The 17,457-nt window shown below is 41.1% G+C and overlaps 1 protein-coding gene across 3 annotated transcripts in view; it reads left to right on the top strand.

Moving 5' to 3' along the window:
• The window catches only part of Dnah5 (dynein, axonemal, heavy chain 5), a 317,737-nt gene that overhangs the window by 116,841 nt on the left and 183,439 nt on the right, over positions 1-17,457 (top strand). For all 3 annotated transcript variants that reach the window (XM_039103563.2, XM_063281529.1, NM_001419569.1), the window contains exons 25-31: positions 291-509; positions 1,638-1,700; positions 1,976-2,214; positions 3,056-3,296; positions 4,866-5,065; positions 6,877-7,030; positions 9,017-9,180. In XM_039103563.2, coding sequence (XP_038959491.1) covers positions 291-509; positions 1,638-1,700; positions 1,976-2,214; positions 3,056-3,296; positions 4,866-5,065; positions 6,877-7,030; positions 9,017-9,180 — 1,280 coding nt within the window. The remainder of the gene's footprint in view (positions 1-290; positions 510-1,637; positions 1,701-1,975; positions 2,215-3,055; positions 3,297-4,865; positions 5,066-6,876; positions 7,031-9,016; positions 9,181-17,457) is intronic.

Raw genomic sequence — 17,457 nt, forward strand, 5'->3', positions numbered from 1 at the left:
ATATCTTTTGTGTCACGTTTTACAGTTTTGAAAGTGCATTTACAATGATGTTTTTAGACATTTCCAGACATTCTGCGAGATAGCCAGAGTCTCTTCATTTCACAGATGAGAGAACTGGATCTGACTGGCTCCCTTGTTCACTTAAGTTCTTAAAGTTCACGAGGAGAATAATTAGAGCCCGTAGGGTAGTCTCTCTATCATGCCGGTCCCCATTCTCGGCTCCAGTCTGTGACTGCATCAGGATTTACACATCTGACTGCCAGAAATTCACTTTTCCTTCTTGTCCGTAGGAATCCTATGCCCTCCTTAACAAGTATGGGCTTCTGGTAGCCAAGGAAGAGATGGACAAAGTGGACACTCTGCGCTATGCTTGGGAGAAGCTGCTGGCCCGCGCCAGTGATGTGCAGAATGAGTTAGGGGCTCTGCAGCCCAGTTTCCGGAAAGAGCTGATCAGCACAGTGGAGGTGTTCCTCCAAGACTGCCAGCAGTTTTACCTGGACTATGATTTGGTAGGCCTCTGCCTTTCTCTCCTTGAGAATTTAGGGGAGAACGCACGGGATTCACAAAGTGTACCTGTTTAAAAACTGCATGTTAAGTCCCATAAAATTTCATAGGAAGAGTAATCTTACATGAATGAACATATTTCTCTTTTTGAATTCGTCCCCTTAAGGGTTAATTCAGAATGTAATTTTATTATGCAGTGAGGATCAAAGAGTTCTGAAGTTGTTGCTTTGCTTCCTAGGCTATAGTATGGCCCTAGATCAAACTAAAATAAGAGCCAGAATGGTTTCAAAGTTTGCACAGAATAATACTACTTAAATACAAACACGATTCCCCCTTCTGTAGCACACATTAATTCTTCAAGCTCTGGGCCTCTGTGGGTGCTGACCTTCATACTGCAGACATGCATGGTGTGGTAGACAAGTCAAATGGAGCCTCGCTCCTCCGGTACCTGTGTTTTACTCATGTATATGGGTTTTAGCGCAAGAAGTGTGGCGTACATGTGCTGTGTGATGAGATTCATTTCTGACCAACTATAGCATGCAAGAGAGAGGAAGTTGTAAGTATGGGGTCAGTTTTGAATCTATTAGGTGGTGGCATTTCAAACGTCAAAGCTCACAAAGGCAGGAGTCCATGCATTCAGTTCCTGCCCAAGGAAACATAAAAGCAACTTATTATTTATTTGAGGTGTCATAATTCAGGAATACTGAACCGGACTGAGTAGGTTATGTTTCATTTTCCAGGTAGCCATTATAGTGGTAGAATCTGCAAGCTAATTATAATAGTGTTTACTTCAAAAGCAAAACTGTAAGCTTTCCCCAGAATGACCACTGATCCTTCCTTGCTGGTATCATCTAGGAGGTAACCAGTAAATGGTTAAAACCTTTTAAGATTTCTTCCCCTCTGGAAACTGTGGTATGTCCTCTGATTTTTAGTCTAGAGACATCATCCCAAATGGATTACATTCACAGTTCTCTTAGGAAATCAAGAATAAACAATAATCACAATAGCACACACATCATCCTATCATGTATACATCATGCATAGAAACTTTGATATCTCAGTATGTTGATCTCATGAAAATTTGTGTATGGATGCTTCACTTTGTCTCATGTTTTGTGTTTAATCTGTGTCAGAATGGTCCAATGGTAAGTGGACTGAAGCCCCAGGAAGCCAGCGACAGGCTTATTATATTCCAGGTAAACCTTTTCATTTCTACAGACTTCCTAAGCAGTGAATGCACACATAAAGGGTAAAAATTCTATTGTATGACTGAGAATGCACTTAAATTTAAGACTATAATTTGCTGGTTGTTACAATTAGAAATATTTTCAGATAAATATACTCACTACTGTACTTACATGTGCTCCCCACCCCCCACCCCCACTTGCACAATCTTGCTTATTTATAAGCCAATGTGTTAGCTCATGTGTAAGTCATTCTGATGGTTATGGTCACTTATGCTTTTTGTCAGAATCAATTTGATAACATATATCGTAAATATATCACCTACACCGGAGGAGAGGAACTTTTTGGTTTGCCAGTTACACAGTATCCTCAGCTTCTCGAGATAAAGAAGCAGCTAAATCTTCTGCAGAAAATATACAGCCTGTACAACAATGTCATAGAGACTGTGAACAGCTATCAAGATACCCTTTGGTCCGAAGTGAATATTGAAAAAATCAACAGTGAACTCTTAGAATTCCAAAATAGGTAAGAAAGCAAAATGGTTTGCATTCCCAGAGATTTTGAATTCTTGATTTAACATCCATGGCATTGTGGTGGGGTGCGGTGTGGGAGGGTGAGGCGGCTTTTTCTGTGTCTGGAAGATGGGAACCAGTGTTCACGTCAGTGTCTTCCTCTCTCATTACCCATCTTTCTGTGAGACAGGAGTTCTCACTGCACATGAAGCTCACTGGTTGGCTATGACTGACCAATGAGTCTCTGATCTTCCTGTCTCTGCCTTCCCAGGTCTGGGATTGCAGACTATTGGTCACCGTGAGCAGCTTTTTATGTGGGTGTTGGGGATTTGAACTCAGGACCTCATGCTTGCAAGCACTTTCCTTCTGAGCCATCTTCAAAGCTAGTCAAGTGTGATAGTGGCCATTTCTGTAGTTGGAAGAAAGATAATTTTGTTTGTATTACACTTAAAATTATTTGAATTTTATATTAGGTGGTTTCCTGAAATAAAACCGTGGGCCACATTTTTTCTAGCATTTTTAAATAGCTGAGCCCAGGGAAAATTGAAGGTTGTGTGTGAGTCAACAACTATGCTGTGCTGTGTTTGGAGTGCTCTCAATTTCATGTTCACAAAGTTGAAATGAATTAAAAGATGCTTCTCACCCGTTAAAGATAATACCTCTATTTAGGCAAGTGTCAAAAAAGATTGAAAAAAAATCTCTGATTTAGAAAAAGATTTTTTCATAAAATAATTATCTTAATAAACATCAGTTATGAAATTTCAAAATGAGACCATGTTTGAGGAGATAATTGTAGATGGGAATGTCTGGGCTTTGGATAATTCAACTGTCTTCCCCATTGGTTTCCCTCACAGGTGTCGGAAGCTGCCCCGGGCCCTGAAGGATTGGCAGGCCTTTCTGGACATGAAGAAGACCATTGATGACTTTAGCGAGTGTTGCCCACTGCTGGAGTACATGGCTAGTAACGCCATGGTAGAGAGGCACTGGCAGAGGATAACCACTCTCACTGGGCACAGTCTGGATGTGGGCAATGAAACCTTTAAGTTACGAAATATCATGGAGGTTCCTCTTTTGAAATACAAAGAGGAAATTGAGGTATCGTTGATAGGGAGTAGAACCATACTTTCTCGTCTTCTATCCATCAACCCCTCATTTACTGAATGTTACTATGTGAAAAGGTCTATGTTGGAAATACAGAGAGGTATTCTTGTTTTTTTTTAATTTATATAATGAATGTAATCATTCATACAAATGAAGGTATTGCTCTAAGCTGTACCAAATTGCCCTCAAAGGAAAGTATGCTGCATGCCCCAGGCAAGCCTGTGACAAAGGACTTGTCTTATCTGGGTTCAAGTCTGTCTGGGTGAAAGGAATGTAGTTGTATTCTGGAGATGAGAGAGGTTCCGAAAGTGCAAATAAGACTATTCCAGGCAGAAAGTACATCATTTATGAAGCATGTAGGAAGAACCAGAGAATGGCTCTGTGGCAATCTGGTATGGATGAGGAGATAAAAGAACTGTTAAGGCCAGAGAAGTGGAGTGTGTGTTGAGCATGCCATTGGTTTTCATTTCCAGGGTAATGTGGAGTCACCTGGGGGATGTGTCTTCATTGGGAATGAGATAGCACTGCATTTTATAGAGATCAACTTGATAGTTGGTTGCAGAAAGATGATGATAAGAAGAGAATGATGGGAAAACCTACTTAGGGATTGTGATAGGGAAGAGAGAATGATTTGTTGATAGAGAGTAGAGGTCATGAGGCTGAAAAGTTAAGAAAAGATCTATGAGATTTTTAGGGAGTAAAATTGGAGAGAATTTGTTGGAGGAGCATGATGGGAAATATGGGAAATATGGTAGTAAGGGTAGGACAACAAAGAACTCTAGCTTTCTTTCTCAGTGCTCTGCTCGGATCACAGAGACCAACAATAAATGTTGTAAGAAATCAGATTGGGTGATAGGTGCAAAGATCAAGCTTGAACGTGGGCAGGGTCATGAGTTGAGCTTATGGTTTGTTGAAACATCCACACAGTTACACGAGGAGGCAAATATATGTGGGTTCTGCCTGGAGATATAAAGGCTACTGAATACCTGGACAGAGATGAAGTCACCCAGAAAATGAACACTGTGAGAAGAAATGGGGTAAAGACGGTTCAGCCAGGGGTCCAGGAGAAGACGCTGTGATGGAACCTGTGGCTGGAGAGCAGGAAGAGCTCAGATTTCCACTGATTCTCTCCTCTCACAGTGCACCTATTGACCTGAGAGGGAAGTCAGGACAGTGAATCTTTTTTTTTTTTTTTTGGAGCTGGGGACCGAACCCAGGGCCTTCTTGCGCTTGCTAGGCAAGCGCTCTACCACTGAGCCAAATCCCCAACCTCAACAGTGAATCTTAAGCCTGTCATTATATTGTAAAATGCAAAATGATACTGAATCTTTTTTGTTACTTCTTTTACTGACATTGATGGAAAATTTTAGAAATTAAGGCTCTATTTAGACATGCCTTTATCGTCCTGTCCCTCTATTTGTATTTATTCAGACATTGAGTTTGATATTCTCAAACACAGAATCTTTAAATGTCTATGAAGTGAGTAAGAGGAGCTCTCGTGGACTTAGACTACCAATAAGACATAACTTTCCTGGGATGACTGAGAGCTTATTCTGTTCATAGGACATTTGCATCAGTGCAGTGAAGGAGAGAGACATTGAGCAAAAGCTGAAGCAAGTGATCAATGAGTGGGACAACAAAACGTTAACATTCAGCAGCTTTAAGACCCGTGGAGAACTCCTCCTGAGAGGAGACAGTACCTCAGAAGTCATTGCCAGCATGGAGGACAGCTTGATGCTATTGGGCTCTCTCCTGAGCAATAGGTAGGAGAACCATTTCCCTCATTCTTGAGATCTATTGTGGCAGTAGTTTTATGGCATCATTCTCTGTTTGTTGGATGTGTCTGAGGCATCAGTCGACAGAATGACACCTGCAGGTAGCCCCTTGGATTGCTTTGAGCATGCCATCTTCGCTGCTGACACACATCCCTGCAGAGCTGACAGGGCATCAAGTTGCAGATTCTAGTTGGCGATGCTACTCTGAGTTGTAGAGTTATCTGGCTTGACAAACCTTTTGCTCTCACACTAATGTTCTAGAAGCTCTTAGCCGGGTGCAAACTTTACTGAAGATCAAGAGAGCATGAGAAGTGGTGCAGGCAGAAACCAGCGATACCTGTGTTTGACCATTGGGTTGTAGCTGCAGTCCAATCCCATGTTGACACAAAGGCCATGGACTCATACTTCCTAACGAACTTACTTCTCCATACTCTTCCTCAAGTAATTTATTGTACACCGGAATCTCAATGATATGATGAGTGGGTATCAGTGAGATATGAATGTATTGTGTGAAGTTTAAAACTTCACCCCAGGGGCTGGAGAGATGGCTCAGTGGTTAAGAGCACTGACTGCTCTTCCAGAGGTCCTGAGTTCAATTCCCAGCAACCACATGTGTAATGGGATCAGATGCCCTCTTCTGGTGCGTCTGAAAACAGCAACAGTGTACTCATGTACATAACATAAATAAACGCTTCTTAAAAAAAAGCAAAAAAAAAAAAACCCAAAAAACCCCAAAAACTTCACCCCATGTGTATGTTTAATAATAATTTTTTGAGATAGGATATTATTATGTAGTCTAGGATGGCCTTGAAGTCATGATGCTCCTTGCTCTGCTTCCTGAACACTGGGATTTCAGGTGTTCACCATCTATAAATAAATATTTTAAATATAGGAAATACTATATATTTAACATTGTTTAAATTAAATCCCGTTATTTTCATTTATTTGCCACGTCTGAGTAAATGATACAGGCTATAGAATTTAGTCTTTACACCTTTGGTAGTGTTGAGATTGGACTGTTCAGCACTTGGTAAGTTTCTAAGAAACTTGGACACTGTACAATGTAACTGGAGAGAGCGATGGTTAGGTTATTTGATGGACAGCACACCTCGAGAGATAGGAAAAGCATAAATATCAAGTACAATAATTTGTATTAGAGATGCAGGAGGTCTTTGCTGCTGCTGCTGCTGCTGCTGCTGCTGTTGTTGTTTTTTAACCAGTGATATCTACCCAACCTTACAGAGTCATGTGAGAAACATTTATTCAATTACGTGTTTATTGACTGGTTGTTATAAGCCTTTTATATCGTGGATTCAGCAATAGTATAAAGTTTAATATATATGTATGCACACATAGGAATGGCTGGGCCAACAGAGGGTAGAAGATTAAGAAGAGACATGGGAGAAGCAGGCTAATGAGAGCCCAGATATTATGATAGCTGAAACTTATATTAGTTATTCAGTCTCCACTGATGATCTTAGGAGTGCCACCAGTGAACAAGAGCTCACACCGCCTGTGAAATAGACACAGAAACTCAGCAGAGAGAATGTTATCATCCTGGATATTGAATTTCCTGGAATCTGGGTGTCCTTGTCTCATACCTGATTTCTTCTTTAGATTATCTGTCTCTTGTTGCTACCCATGCTTTGGATACAAGTTGTAAAAACCCAACTGAAAGCATTCAGCAGGATCCTGTTTCTATTGCTAACACGGCAGCATTGTAAATGTTAAAAAATACAAGTTAAACACTGTCTTCTTTTTTTAAACAACACAATCAAAATAAGTGTTTCTTATTTTAGGTACAACATGCCATTCAAAGCCCAGATTCAAAACTGGGTTCAATGCCTTTCCAACTCAACAGACATCATTGAGAACTGGATGACCGTTCAAAACTTGTGGATTTATCTAGAAGCTGTCTTCGTGGGAGGAGACATTGCCAAGCAGCTTCCCAAGGTTCTCAAAGTTTTTTTTTTTTATGATTTCATCAGGTTATTCAGTTTGAGGAACATCTAAGAACTGAGAACTCCTTAATCTTCATTGAACCTTTGATTCTGGCAACTTAGCTTTCTTTTCTGCTGCTATTATTTTTCAAAGGAAGTGGGGACTTATGGGAAAGACAGGTTACAGGGTGTAAATGTTGTGAGCCTGTGATGTCTGATAGGAAACTGAGGATCAAAAACCCCAGAGCATGAATTTCTGTGTCATTGTGTGAGACTTCAGATAATTTGGAGGTGGAGTTTGGAACAGTGTATTTATGGGATAGTTATCTTGACAATAGTAGGATAATTTGTTCTTTTACTACTGACATTTAAAAAGAATGCACACTACAGAATATATCCAATTATATCTGTGCTGTAAAATTGAGGGTAGGAAATCTGCAGGAAAAGGCTGTCTCTCTGAGATGTTGAGTGTATTTTTCTCACAAAATTGTAATTACCTTACTATGCACATGTTGGATGTATTTTAAGATTTTAAAAGACATTTTAAACTAAATTTAAAAAAAAATTCTTATTTAACTGCTTTGATTTGCCTGTACGGTTAGGACATTTAACCTTGTTTTTACATTGCAGAAGCATGACTAAGTCTACTGTTAACATAAAGGTCTTGCACTTTCTTCTTGGTTATTTCAGTGAACTGCAGTAGGTAGATCTGTTAACCATTTGTAAGGCAGAACATTTATCTATGGTAAATGCTAAAACTATATGCTAAAAATTTAAATGATCGTTTGTGCATTTTTTGGTTTTTCCTTTTCACATGCCATTGGAAAGATTAATGTACAATATTTGAGCGTTAAAGTGACATTTCTTTCTCTGTTGTTTGTGAGTCTAAGATTATTAGTGGCATAAAGGAAGTGTTAAGGAAGAAAAGGAAGAACAATTATTTCAACAATCCCAAAACCATGTAACATTTTCCAGTTTCTCCTGAAAAAAAAAAGTCTGTTTTTTTGCAATGTTATATTAGAAATAATTTTGTGTGGTTATTTTTAAAATAATTGTATGAATTCTTTGAGGATTTTTTGAGAATTCATACATTGTGTGTTGATCTCATTGATCAGCACTCTTCCCCTAACTCCTCCCAGATCTGCTGCCCCACTCTGCGCACAACTTTTGTCTCATTATTTTTGTCTCTTTCCAAATAACTCACTGAGTCCTATCTTTGCTGTCTGTTACTCCTGGGTGTGGAGCCATTCAGGGGTGTGTGGTGACCTGTCAGAAACAACACCTCTAAAGAAACCTCACTCTCCCTCCCTCAGAAGCCATCAACTTGTTCATAGCTCCTTATTAGGGTGGCGGTTTCATGGCCCCCCATACTATAATGTTGTCTTTTGCAGGCGACAATAACTGCTATGAGTTAGTAGATGCTCTGGTCCGGTCATGCTCAGAAGACACAGTTTCATCCTAGGCTTTCAACCCCCAGTTCTTCATAGTCCTTATGAAATGCTTCCTGTGCCTGCGGGGAAGGGCTGTGATGTAGATGTTCCCTCTGTGGCTGGGTTCTCCATTGACACTTTGTCTCTGCACTCATTCGGCTGGCTATGAGTTTCTGCATGGGTGCTTTTATTTTTAAATCCATTGTATTTACTTTCTAAACATGCAAGCAATCTAATCCCCTGCAGAACTCTTGAAAATAGTAAGTTCGCTCTACTTAGAGATTACCTATGAGAACAACTGGCAGTTGTCTTTCTTCCCAAGTTGTTCAGGTATAGATCTTTAGTTTTGCATTCAGTTTCTGTTTTACTTACCATAGTGGAAATGTCAGGGTTGAGCTATGAATTCTTATTCAAAAAGGGAGATGATATAATGAGAAAGACTGTGTGGACCTCAGACATACACAGCTTAGATGTCTATCCTGGTTGGAATGGTGGACTCAGCTGGAGTCACATAAGATGCTTCATCATTGAGACAGATCCTAGAGTTGTCCAATGTGTTATTTCTACAGGAAGCCAAGCGCTTTTCCAATATAGATAAGTCTTGGGTGAAGATCATGACGCGGGCACATGAGATACCAAATGTGGTTCAGTGTTGTGTTGGCGATGAGACCATGGGGCAGCTGTTGCCACACTTACTGGACCAGCTGGAAATCTGCCAGAAGTCACTCACAGGGTGAGTTCAGTGGTTCTATTAACGCTCTCAGGACCTTGGAGAGAAAGGGAACAGAAAGAGTAGGTGACTAGGTGATAAAAACTACATTTGTGCTGTTTGCCTAAGAGTGGCTTGGCACATAAAACTTGCACAGATGAGGTCTGTCATTTGGAGCCTCATATGTACCATGAATCCTGTTGTTGGACAAAGGATTTGAGGTATTTCCTTAAGGGGGTCAGATCTTGTAAACATTCCTGTATAGTACCCATTTTGAAGATTATTGTACCTCCTTTCTGATGATTTTCTTGTTTATCTTCTTCTATATCTATAGATACAGAACTGAAATATTTCATTATATCCATCAAATATAAAATGGTATATACAGATAAGCAGTCAAGATTATAGAGATATGAGTTTACGCAGTAGTATCCACCAGTGCATGTGTAGGAATAGATGCACAGATAGACTGAAAATTCGAAGACTCATAAATAACATTTTCTCTTACTGGTTTTAAAATAAAATAATCTAAAGACAGGCATGATCTCTCTCTCTCTCTCTCTCTCTCTCTCTCTCACACACACACACACACAGACACACACACACAAGCACACACACACACACACAAGCACATTCAACACAAACCAACAACAAACACTAAAAACAAAAACAACTCTCCTACTCAAACAAACAAAGCAAACATTTATACAAGTCAAACAAAAGCAATGAAATCCAAGCCAGACAACCAAGCCAGGATGCCGCCGCCACCACCACCACCACCATAACAAGGAAACAGCAAACAGTGACTCTGAGAAAAACCACAAACTAGAAACATGGTGAAAGTAATTTTCTAAGTGTATATCAACACTCATGGCAGACACTTGGGGATTTAACTTGAACAATGATGTCTCCTTGGCTGACTCTGGGAGACAGATGCCCTTTTCTGATGTGCTCTGTGGCCTCATGACTGGTGACAGTCCGAACCAGCTTGTGCTGAGGCCCCCAAGGAACCAAGCCAGCCTGCTCTCACTGCCATAGGTGACAGTTAAGAATACTGGGCTTCAAGTGGAATTTTTCAATTATTTTAATGGAGTAAAGAAAAGATGAATATCAAACTTGAACAAAAACTATGGCTCCCTTATTTATCCCTGGTAACTCAAAACCGGCTTTGAGATTGCTGTTGAAATAAGAAAGCTATTAGAGTGTTAAGGTCAAATAAAAAGAGAGGATGGTACATTAGAGGGTAGCATTGAGCACCCCTCCTACAGTGTATCTTAGTCGGGTGAAAGAGGTCCTAACTAGGAGGAACGTGAAGGACCATGCATCCTTAAGTATGGCTTTCAGAGGCTCCATTGTTTCCAGGAAAATATTTGGTTTAGTTTCTTTTCTGTTTCTGTCCTTGAGTGGGTGCTTTGGGGAAGTTCTACTGTGTACCCTCTGGCCCAACACAGTGTATTTCAGCTGTGTAAGCTGGTGTGCATGTGTGTGTTCATGTATGCACACAGGCTTATGAAAGCCAGAGAACAACTTAAGCTGTATTCCTTTGGGGGCAGTTCACCTATTTCTTGACAATGTCTCTCACTGGCTATCACTCAACAAATGGGATAGGCTGGTTAGTGAGTCCCAGGGATCGAGTGGTCTTCATTTTCTTATTATTGGGATTACAAGTGTAAACCATCTTTCCTGCAGGTTTTTTTTTTTATTAACTTGAGAATTTCTTATATACATTTCGAGAGTTATTCCCTTTCCCGGTTTCCGGGCAAACATCCCCCGCCCCCTTCCCAACCCTCCCCCCATTGCCGCCCTCCCCCCACCAGTCTAGTTCACTGGGGGTTCAGTCTTAGCAGGACCCAGGGCTTCTCCTTCCACTGGTGCTCTTACTAGGATATTCATTGCTACCTATGAGGTCAGAGTCCAGGGTCAGTCCATGTATAGTCTTTAGGTAGTGGCTTAGTCCCTGGAAGCTCTGGTTGCTTGGCATTGTTGTACATATGGGGACTCGAGCCCCTTCAAGATCTTCCAGTTCTTTCTCTGATTCCTTCAACGGGGGTCCTATTCTCAGTTCAGTGGTTTGCTGCTGGCGTTCGCCTCTGTATTTGCTGTATTCTGGCTGTGTCTCTCAGGAGCGATCTACATCCGGCTCCTGTCGGTCTGCACTTCTTTGCTTCATCCATCTTGTCTAATTGGGTGGCTGTATATGTATGGGCCACATGTGGGGCAGGCTCTGAATGGGTGTTCCTTCAGTCTCTGTTTTAATCTTTGCCTCTCTCTTCCCTGCCAAGGGTATTCTTGTTCCCCTTTTAAAGAAGGAGTGAAGCATTCACATTTTGATCATCCGTCTTGAGTTTCATTTGTTCTAGGCATCTAGGGTAATTCAAGCATTTGGGCTAATAGCCACTTATCAATGAGTGCATACCATGTATGTCTTTCTGTGATTGGGTTAGCTCACTCAGGATGATGTTTTCCAGTTCCAACCATTTGCCTACGAATTTCATAAAGTCGTTGTTTTTGATAGCTGAGTAATATTCCATTGTGTAGATGTACCACATTTTCTGTATCCATTCCTCTGTTGAAGGGCATCTGGGTTCTTTCCAGCTTCTGGCTATTATAAATAAGGCTGCAATGAACATAGTGGAGCACGTGTCTTTTTTATATGTTGGGGCATCTTTTGGGTATATGCCCAAGAGAGGTATAGCTGGATCCTCAGGCAGTTCAATGTCCAATTTTCTGAGGATCCTCCAGACTGATTTCCAGAATGGTTGTACCAGTTTGCAATCCCACCAACAATGGAGGAGTGTTCCTCTTTCTCCGCATCCTCGCCAGCATCTGTTGTCCCCTGAGTTTTTGATCATAGCCATTCTCACTGGTGTGAGGTGAAATCTCAGGGTTGTTTTGATTTGCATTTCCCTTATGACTAAAGATGTTGAACATTTCTTTAGGTGTTTCTCAGCCTTTTGGCACTCCTCAGCTGTGAATTCTTTGTTTAGCTCTGAACCCAATTTTTAATAGGGTTATTTATTTCCCTGCGGTCTAACTTCTTGAGTTCTTTGTATATTTTGGATATAAGGCCTCTATCTGTTGTAGGATTGGTAAAGATCTTTTCCCAATCTGTTGGTTGCCGTTTTGTCCTAACCACAGTGTCCTTTGCCTTACAAAAGCTTTGCAGTTTTATGAGATCCCATTTGTCGATTCTTGATCTTAAAGCATAAGCCATTGGTGTTTTGTTCAGGAAATTTTTTCCAGTGCCCATATGTTCCAGATGCTTCCCTAGTTTTTCTTCTATTAGTTTGAGTGTGTCCGGTTTGATGTGGAGGTCCTTGATCCACTTGGACTTAAGCTTTGTACAGGGTGATAAGCATGGATCGATCTGCATTCTTCTACATGTTGACCTCCAGTTGAACCAGCACCATTTGCTGAAAATGCTATCTTTTTTCCATTGGATGGTTTTGGCTCCTTTGTCAAAAATCAAGTGACCATAGGTGTGTGGGTTCATTTCCGGGTCTTCAGTTCTATTCCATTGGTCTATCTGTCTGTCTCTGTACCAATACCATGCAGTTTTTATCACTATTGCTCTGTAATACTGCTTGAGTTCAGGGATAGTGATTCCCCCTGAAGTCCTTTTATTGTTGACGATAGTTTTAGCTATCCTGGGTTTTTTGTTATTCCAGATGAATTTGGAAATTGTTCTGTCTAACTCTTTGAAGAATTGGATTGGTATTTTGATGGGGATTGCATTGAATCTGTTGATCGCTTTTGGTAAAATGGCCATTTTTACAATATTAATCCTGCCAATCCATGAGCATGGGAGATCTTTCCATCTTCTGAGGTCTTCTTCAATTTCTTTCTTCAGTGTCTTGAAGTTCTTTTTTTTTTTTTTTTAATTAACTTGAGCATTTCTTATATACATTTCAAGTGTTATTCCATTTCCCGGTATCCGGGCAAACATCCCCCTCCCCCCTACCCTTCCTTATGGGTGTTCCCCTCCCGACCCTTCCCCCATTGCCGCCCTCCCCCCACCAGTCTAGTTCACTGGGGGTTCAGTCTTAGCAAGACCCAGGGCTTCTCCTTCCACTGGTGCTCTTACTAGGATATTCATTGCTACCTATGAGGTCAGAGTCCAGGGTCAGTCCATGTATAGTCTTTAGGTAGTGGCTTAGTCCCTGGAAGCTCTGGTTGCTTAGCATTGTTGTACATATGGGGTCTCGAGCCCCTTCAAGATCTTCCAGTTCTTTCTCTGATTCCTTCAACGGGGGTCCTATTCTCAGTTCAGTGGTTTGCTGCTGGCATTCGCCTCTGTATTTGCTGTATTCTGGCTGTGTCTCTCAGGAGCGATCTACATCCGGCTCCTGTCGGTCTGCACTTCTTTGCTTCTCCATCTTGTCTAATTGGGTGGCTGTATATGTATGGGCCACAGGTGGGGCAGGCTCTGAATGGGTGTTCCTTCAGTCTCTGTTTTAATCTTTGCCTCTCTATTCCCTGCCAAGGGTATTCTTGTTCCCCTTTTAAAGAAGGAGTGAAGCATTCACATTTTGATCATCCGTCTTGAGTTTCATTTGTTCTAGGCATCTAGGGTAATTCAAGCATTTGGGCTAATAGCCACTTATCAATGAGTGCATACCATGTATGTCTTTCCGTGATTGGGTTAGCTCACTCAGGATGATGTTTTCCAGTTCCAACCATTTGCCTACGAATTTCATAAAGTCGTTGTTTTTGATAGCTGAGTAATATTCCATTGTGTAGATGTACCACATTTTCTGTATCCATTCCTCTGTTGAAGGGCATCTGGGTTCTTTCCAGCTTCTGGCTATTATAAATAAGGCTGCAATGAACATAGTGGAGCACGTGTCTTTTTTATATGTTGGGGCATCTTTTGGGTATATGCCCAAGAGAGGTATAGCTGGATCCTCAGGCAGTTCAATGTCCAATTTTCTGAGGATCCTCCAGACTGATTTCCAGAATGGTTGTACCAGTTTGCAATCCCACCAACAATGGAGGAGTGTTCCTCTTTCTCCGCATCCTCGCCAGCATCTGTTGTCCCCTGAGTTTTTGATCATAGCCATTCTCACTGGTGTGAGGTGAAATCTCAGGGTTGTTTTGATTTGCATTTCCCTTATGACTAAAGATGTTGAACATTTCTTTAGGTGTTTCTCAGCCTTTTGGCACTCCTCAGCTGTGAATTCTTTGTTTAGCTCTGAACCCAATTTTTAATAGGGTTATTTATTTCCCTGCGGTCTAACTTCTTGAGTTCTTTGTATATTTTGGATATAAGGCCTCTATCTGTTGTAGGATTGGTAAAGATCTTTTCCCAATCTGTTGGTTGCCGTTTTGTCCTAACCACAGTGTCCTTTGCCTTACAAAAGCTTTGCAGTTTTATGAGATCCCATTTGTCGATTCTTGATCTTAAAGCATAAGCCATTGGTGTTTTGTTCAGGAAATTTTTTCCAGTGCCCATATGTTCCAGATGCTTCCCTAGTTTTTCTTCTATTAGTTTGAGTGTGTCCGGTTTGATGTGGAGGTCCTTGATCCACTTGGACTTAAGCTTTGTACAGGGTGATAAGCATGGATCGATCTGCATTCTTCTACATGTTGACCTCCAGTTGAACCAGCACCATTTGCTGAAAATGCTATCTTTTTTCCATTGGATGGTTTTGGCTCCTTTGTCAAAAATCAAGTGACCATAGGTGTGTGGGTTCATTTCCGGGTCTTCAGTTCTATTCCATTGGTCTATCTGTCTGTCTCTGTACCAATACCATGCAGTTTTTATCACTATTGCTCTGTAATACTGCTTGAGTTCAGGGATAGTGATTCCCCCTGAAGTCCTTTTATTGTTGACGATAGTTTTAGCTATCCTGGGTTTTTTGTTATTCCAGATGAATTTGGAAATTGTTCTGTCTAACTCTTTGAAGAATTGGATTGGTATTTTGATGGGGATTGCATTGAATCTGTTGATCGCTTTTGGTAAAATGGCCATTTTTACAATATTAATCCTGCCAATCCATGAGCATGGGAGATCTTTCCATCTTCTGAGGTCTTCTTCAATTTCTTTCTTCAGTGTCTTGAAGTTCTTTTTTTTTTTTTTTAATTAACTTGAGCATTTCTTATATACATTTCAAGTGTTATTCCCTTTCCCGGTATCCGGGCAAACATCCCCCTCCCCCCTACCCTTCCTTATGGGTGTTCCCCTCCCGACCCTTCCCCCATTGCCGCCCTCCCCCCACCAGTCTAGTTCACTGGGGGTTCAGTCTTAGCAAGACCCAGGGCTTCTCCTTCCACTGGTGCTCTTACTAGGATATTCATTGCTACCTATGAGGTCAGAGTCCAGGGTCAGTCCATGTATAGTCTTTAGGTAGTGGCTTAGTCCCTGGAAGCTCTGGTTGCTTAGCATTGTTGTACATATGGGGTCTCGAGCCCCTTCAAGATCTTCCAGTTCTTTCTCTGATTCCTTCAACGGGGGTCCTATTCTCAGTTCAGTGGTTTGCTGCTGGCATTCGCCTCTGTATTTGCTGTATTCTGGCTGTGTCTCTCAGGAGCGATCTACATCCGGCTCCTGTCGGTCTGCACTTCTTTGCTTCTCCATCTTGTCTAATTGGGTGGCTGTATATGTATGGGCCACAGGTGGGGCAGGCTCTGAATGGGTGTTCCTTCAGTCTCTGTTTTAATCTTTGCCTCTCTATTCCCTGCCAAGGGTATTCTTGTTCCCCTTTTAAAGAAGGAGTGAAGCATTCACATTTTGATCATCCGTCTTGAGTTTCATTTGTTCTAGGCATCTAGGGTAATTCAAGCATTTGGGCTAATAGCCACTTATCAATGAGTGCATACCATGTATGTCTTTCCGTGATTGGGTTAGCTCACTCAGGATGATGTTTTCCAGTTCCAACCATTTGCCTACGAATTTCATAAAGTCGTTGTTTTTGATAGCTGAGTAATATTCCATTGTGTAGATGTACCACATTTTCTGTATCCATTCCTCTGTTGAAGGGCATCTGGGTTCTTTCCAGCTTCTGGCTATTATAAATAAGGCTGCAATGAACATAGTGGAGCACGTGTCTTTTTTATATGTTGGGGCATCTTTTGGGTATATGCCCAAGAGAGGTATAGCTGGATCCTCAGGCAGTTCAATGTCCAATTTTCTGAGGATCCTCCAGACTGATTTCCAGAATGGTTGTACCAGTTTGCAATCCCACCAACAATGGAGGAGTGTTCCTCTTTCTCCGCATCCTCGCCAGCATCTGTTGTCCCCTGAGTTTTTGATCATAGCCATTCTCACTGGTGTGAGGTGAAATCTCAGGGTTGTTTTGATTTGCATTTCCCTTATGACTAAAGATGTTGAACATTTCTTTAGGTGTTTCTCAGCCATTTGGCACTCCTCAGCTGTGAATTCTTTGTTTAGCTCTGAACCCAATTTTTTAATAGGGTTATTTATTTCCCTGCGGTCTAACTTCTTGAGTTCTTTGTATATTTTGGATATAAGGCCTCTATCTGTTGTAGGATTGGTAAAGATCTTTTCCCAATCTGTTGGTTGCCGTTTTGTCCTAACCACAGTGTCCTTTGCCTTACAAAAGCTTTGCAGTTTTATGAGATCCCATTTGTCGATCTTGATCTTAAAGCATAAGCCATTGGTGTTTTGTTCAGGAAATTTTTTCCAGTGCCCATATGTTCCAGATGCTTCCCTAGTTTTTCTTCTATTAGTTTGAGTGTGTCCGGTTTGATGTGGAGGTCCTTGATCCACTTGGACTTAAGCTTTGTACAGGGTGATAAGCATGGATCGATCTGCATTCTTCTTCATGTTGACCTCCAGTTGAACCAGCACCATTTGCTGAAAATGCTATCTTTTTTCCATTGGATGGTTTTGGCTCCTTTGTCAAAAATCAAGTGACCATAGGTGTGTGGGTTCATTTCCGGGTCTTCAATTCTATTGCATTGGTCTATCTGTCTGTCTCTGTACCAATACCATGCAGTTTTTATCACTATTGCTCTGTAATACTGCTTGAGTTCAGGGATAGTGATTCCCCCTGAAGTCCTTTTATTGTTGACGATAGTTTTAGCTATCCTGGGTTTTTTGTTATTCCAGATGAATTTGGAAATTGTTCTGTCTAACTCTTTGAAGAATTGGATTGGTATTTTGATGGGGATTGCATTGAATCTGTTGATCGCTTTTGGTAAAATGGCCATTTTTACAATATTAATCCTGCCAATCCATGAGCATGGGAGATCTTTCCATCTTCTGAGGTCTTCTTCAATTTCTTTCTTCAGTGTCTTGAAGTTCTTTTTTTTTTTTTTTTTAATTAACTTGAGCATTTC

This window comes from Rattus norvegicus, chromosome 2 (genome assembly GCF_036323735.1).
Source record: "Rattus norvegicus strain BN/NHsdMcwi chromosome 2, GRCr8, whole genome shotgun sequence".
NCBI lineage: Eukaryota > Metazoa > Chordata > Mammalia > Rodentia > Muridae > Rattus > Rattus norvegicus.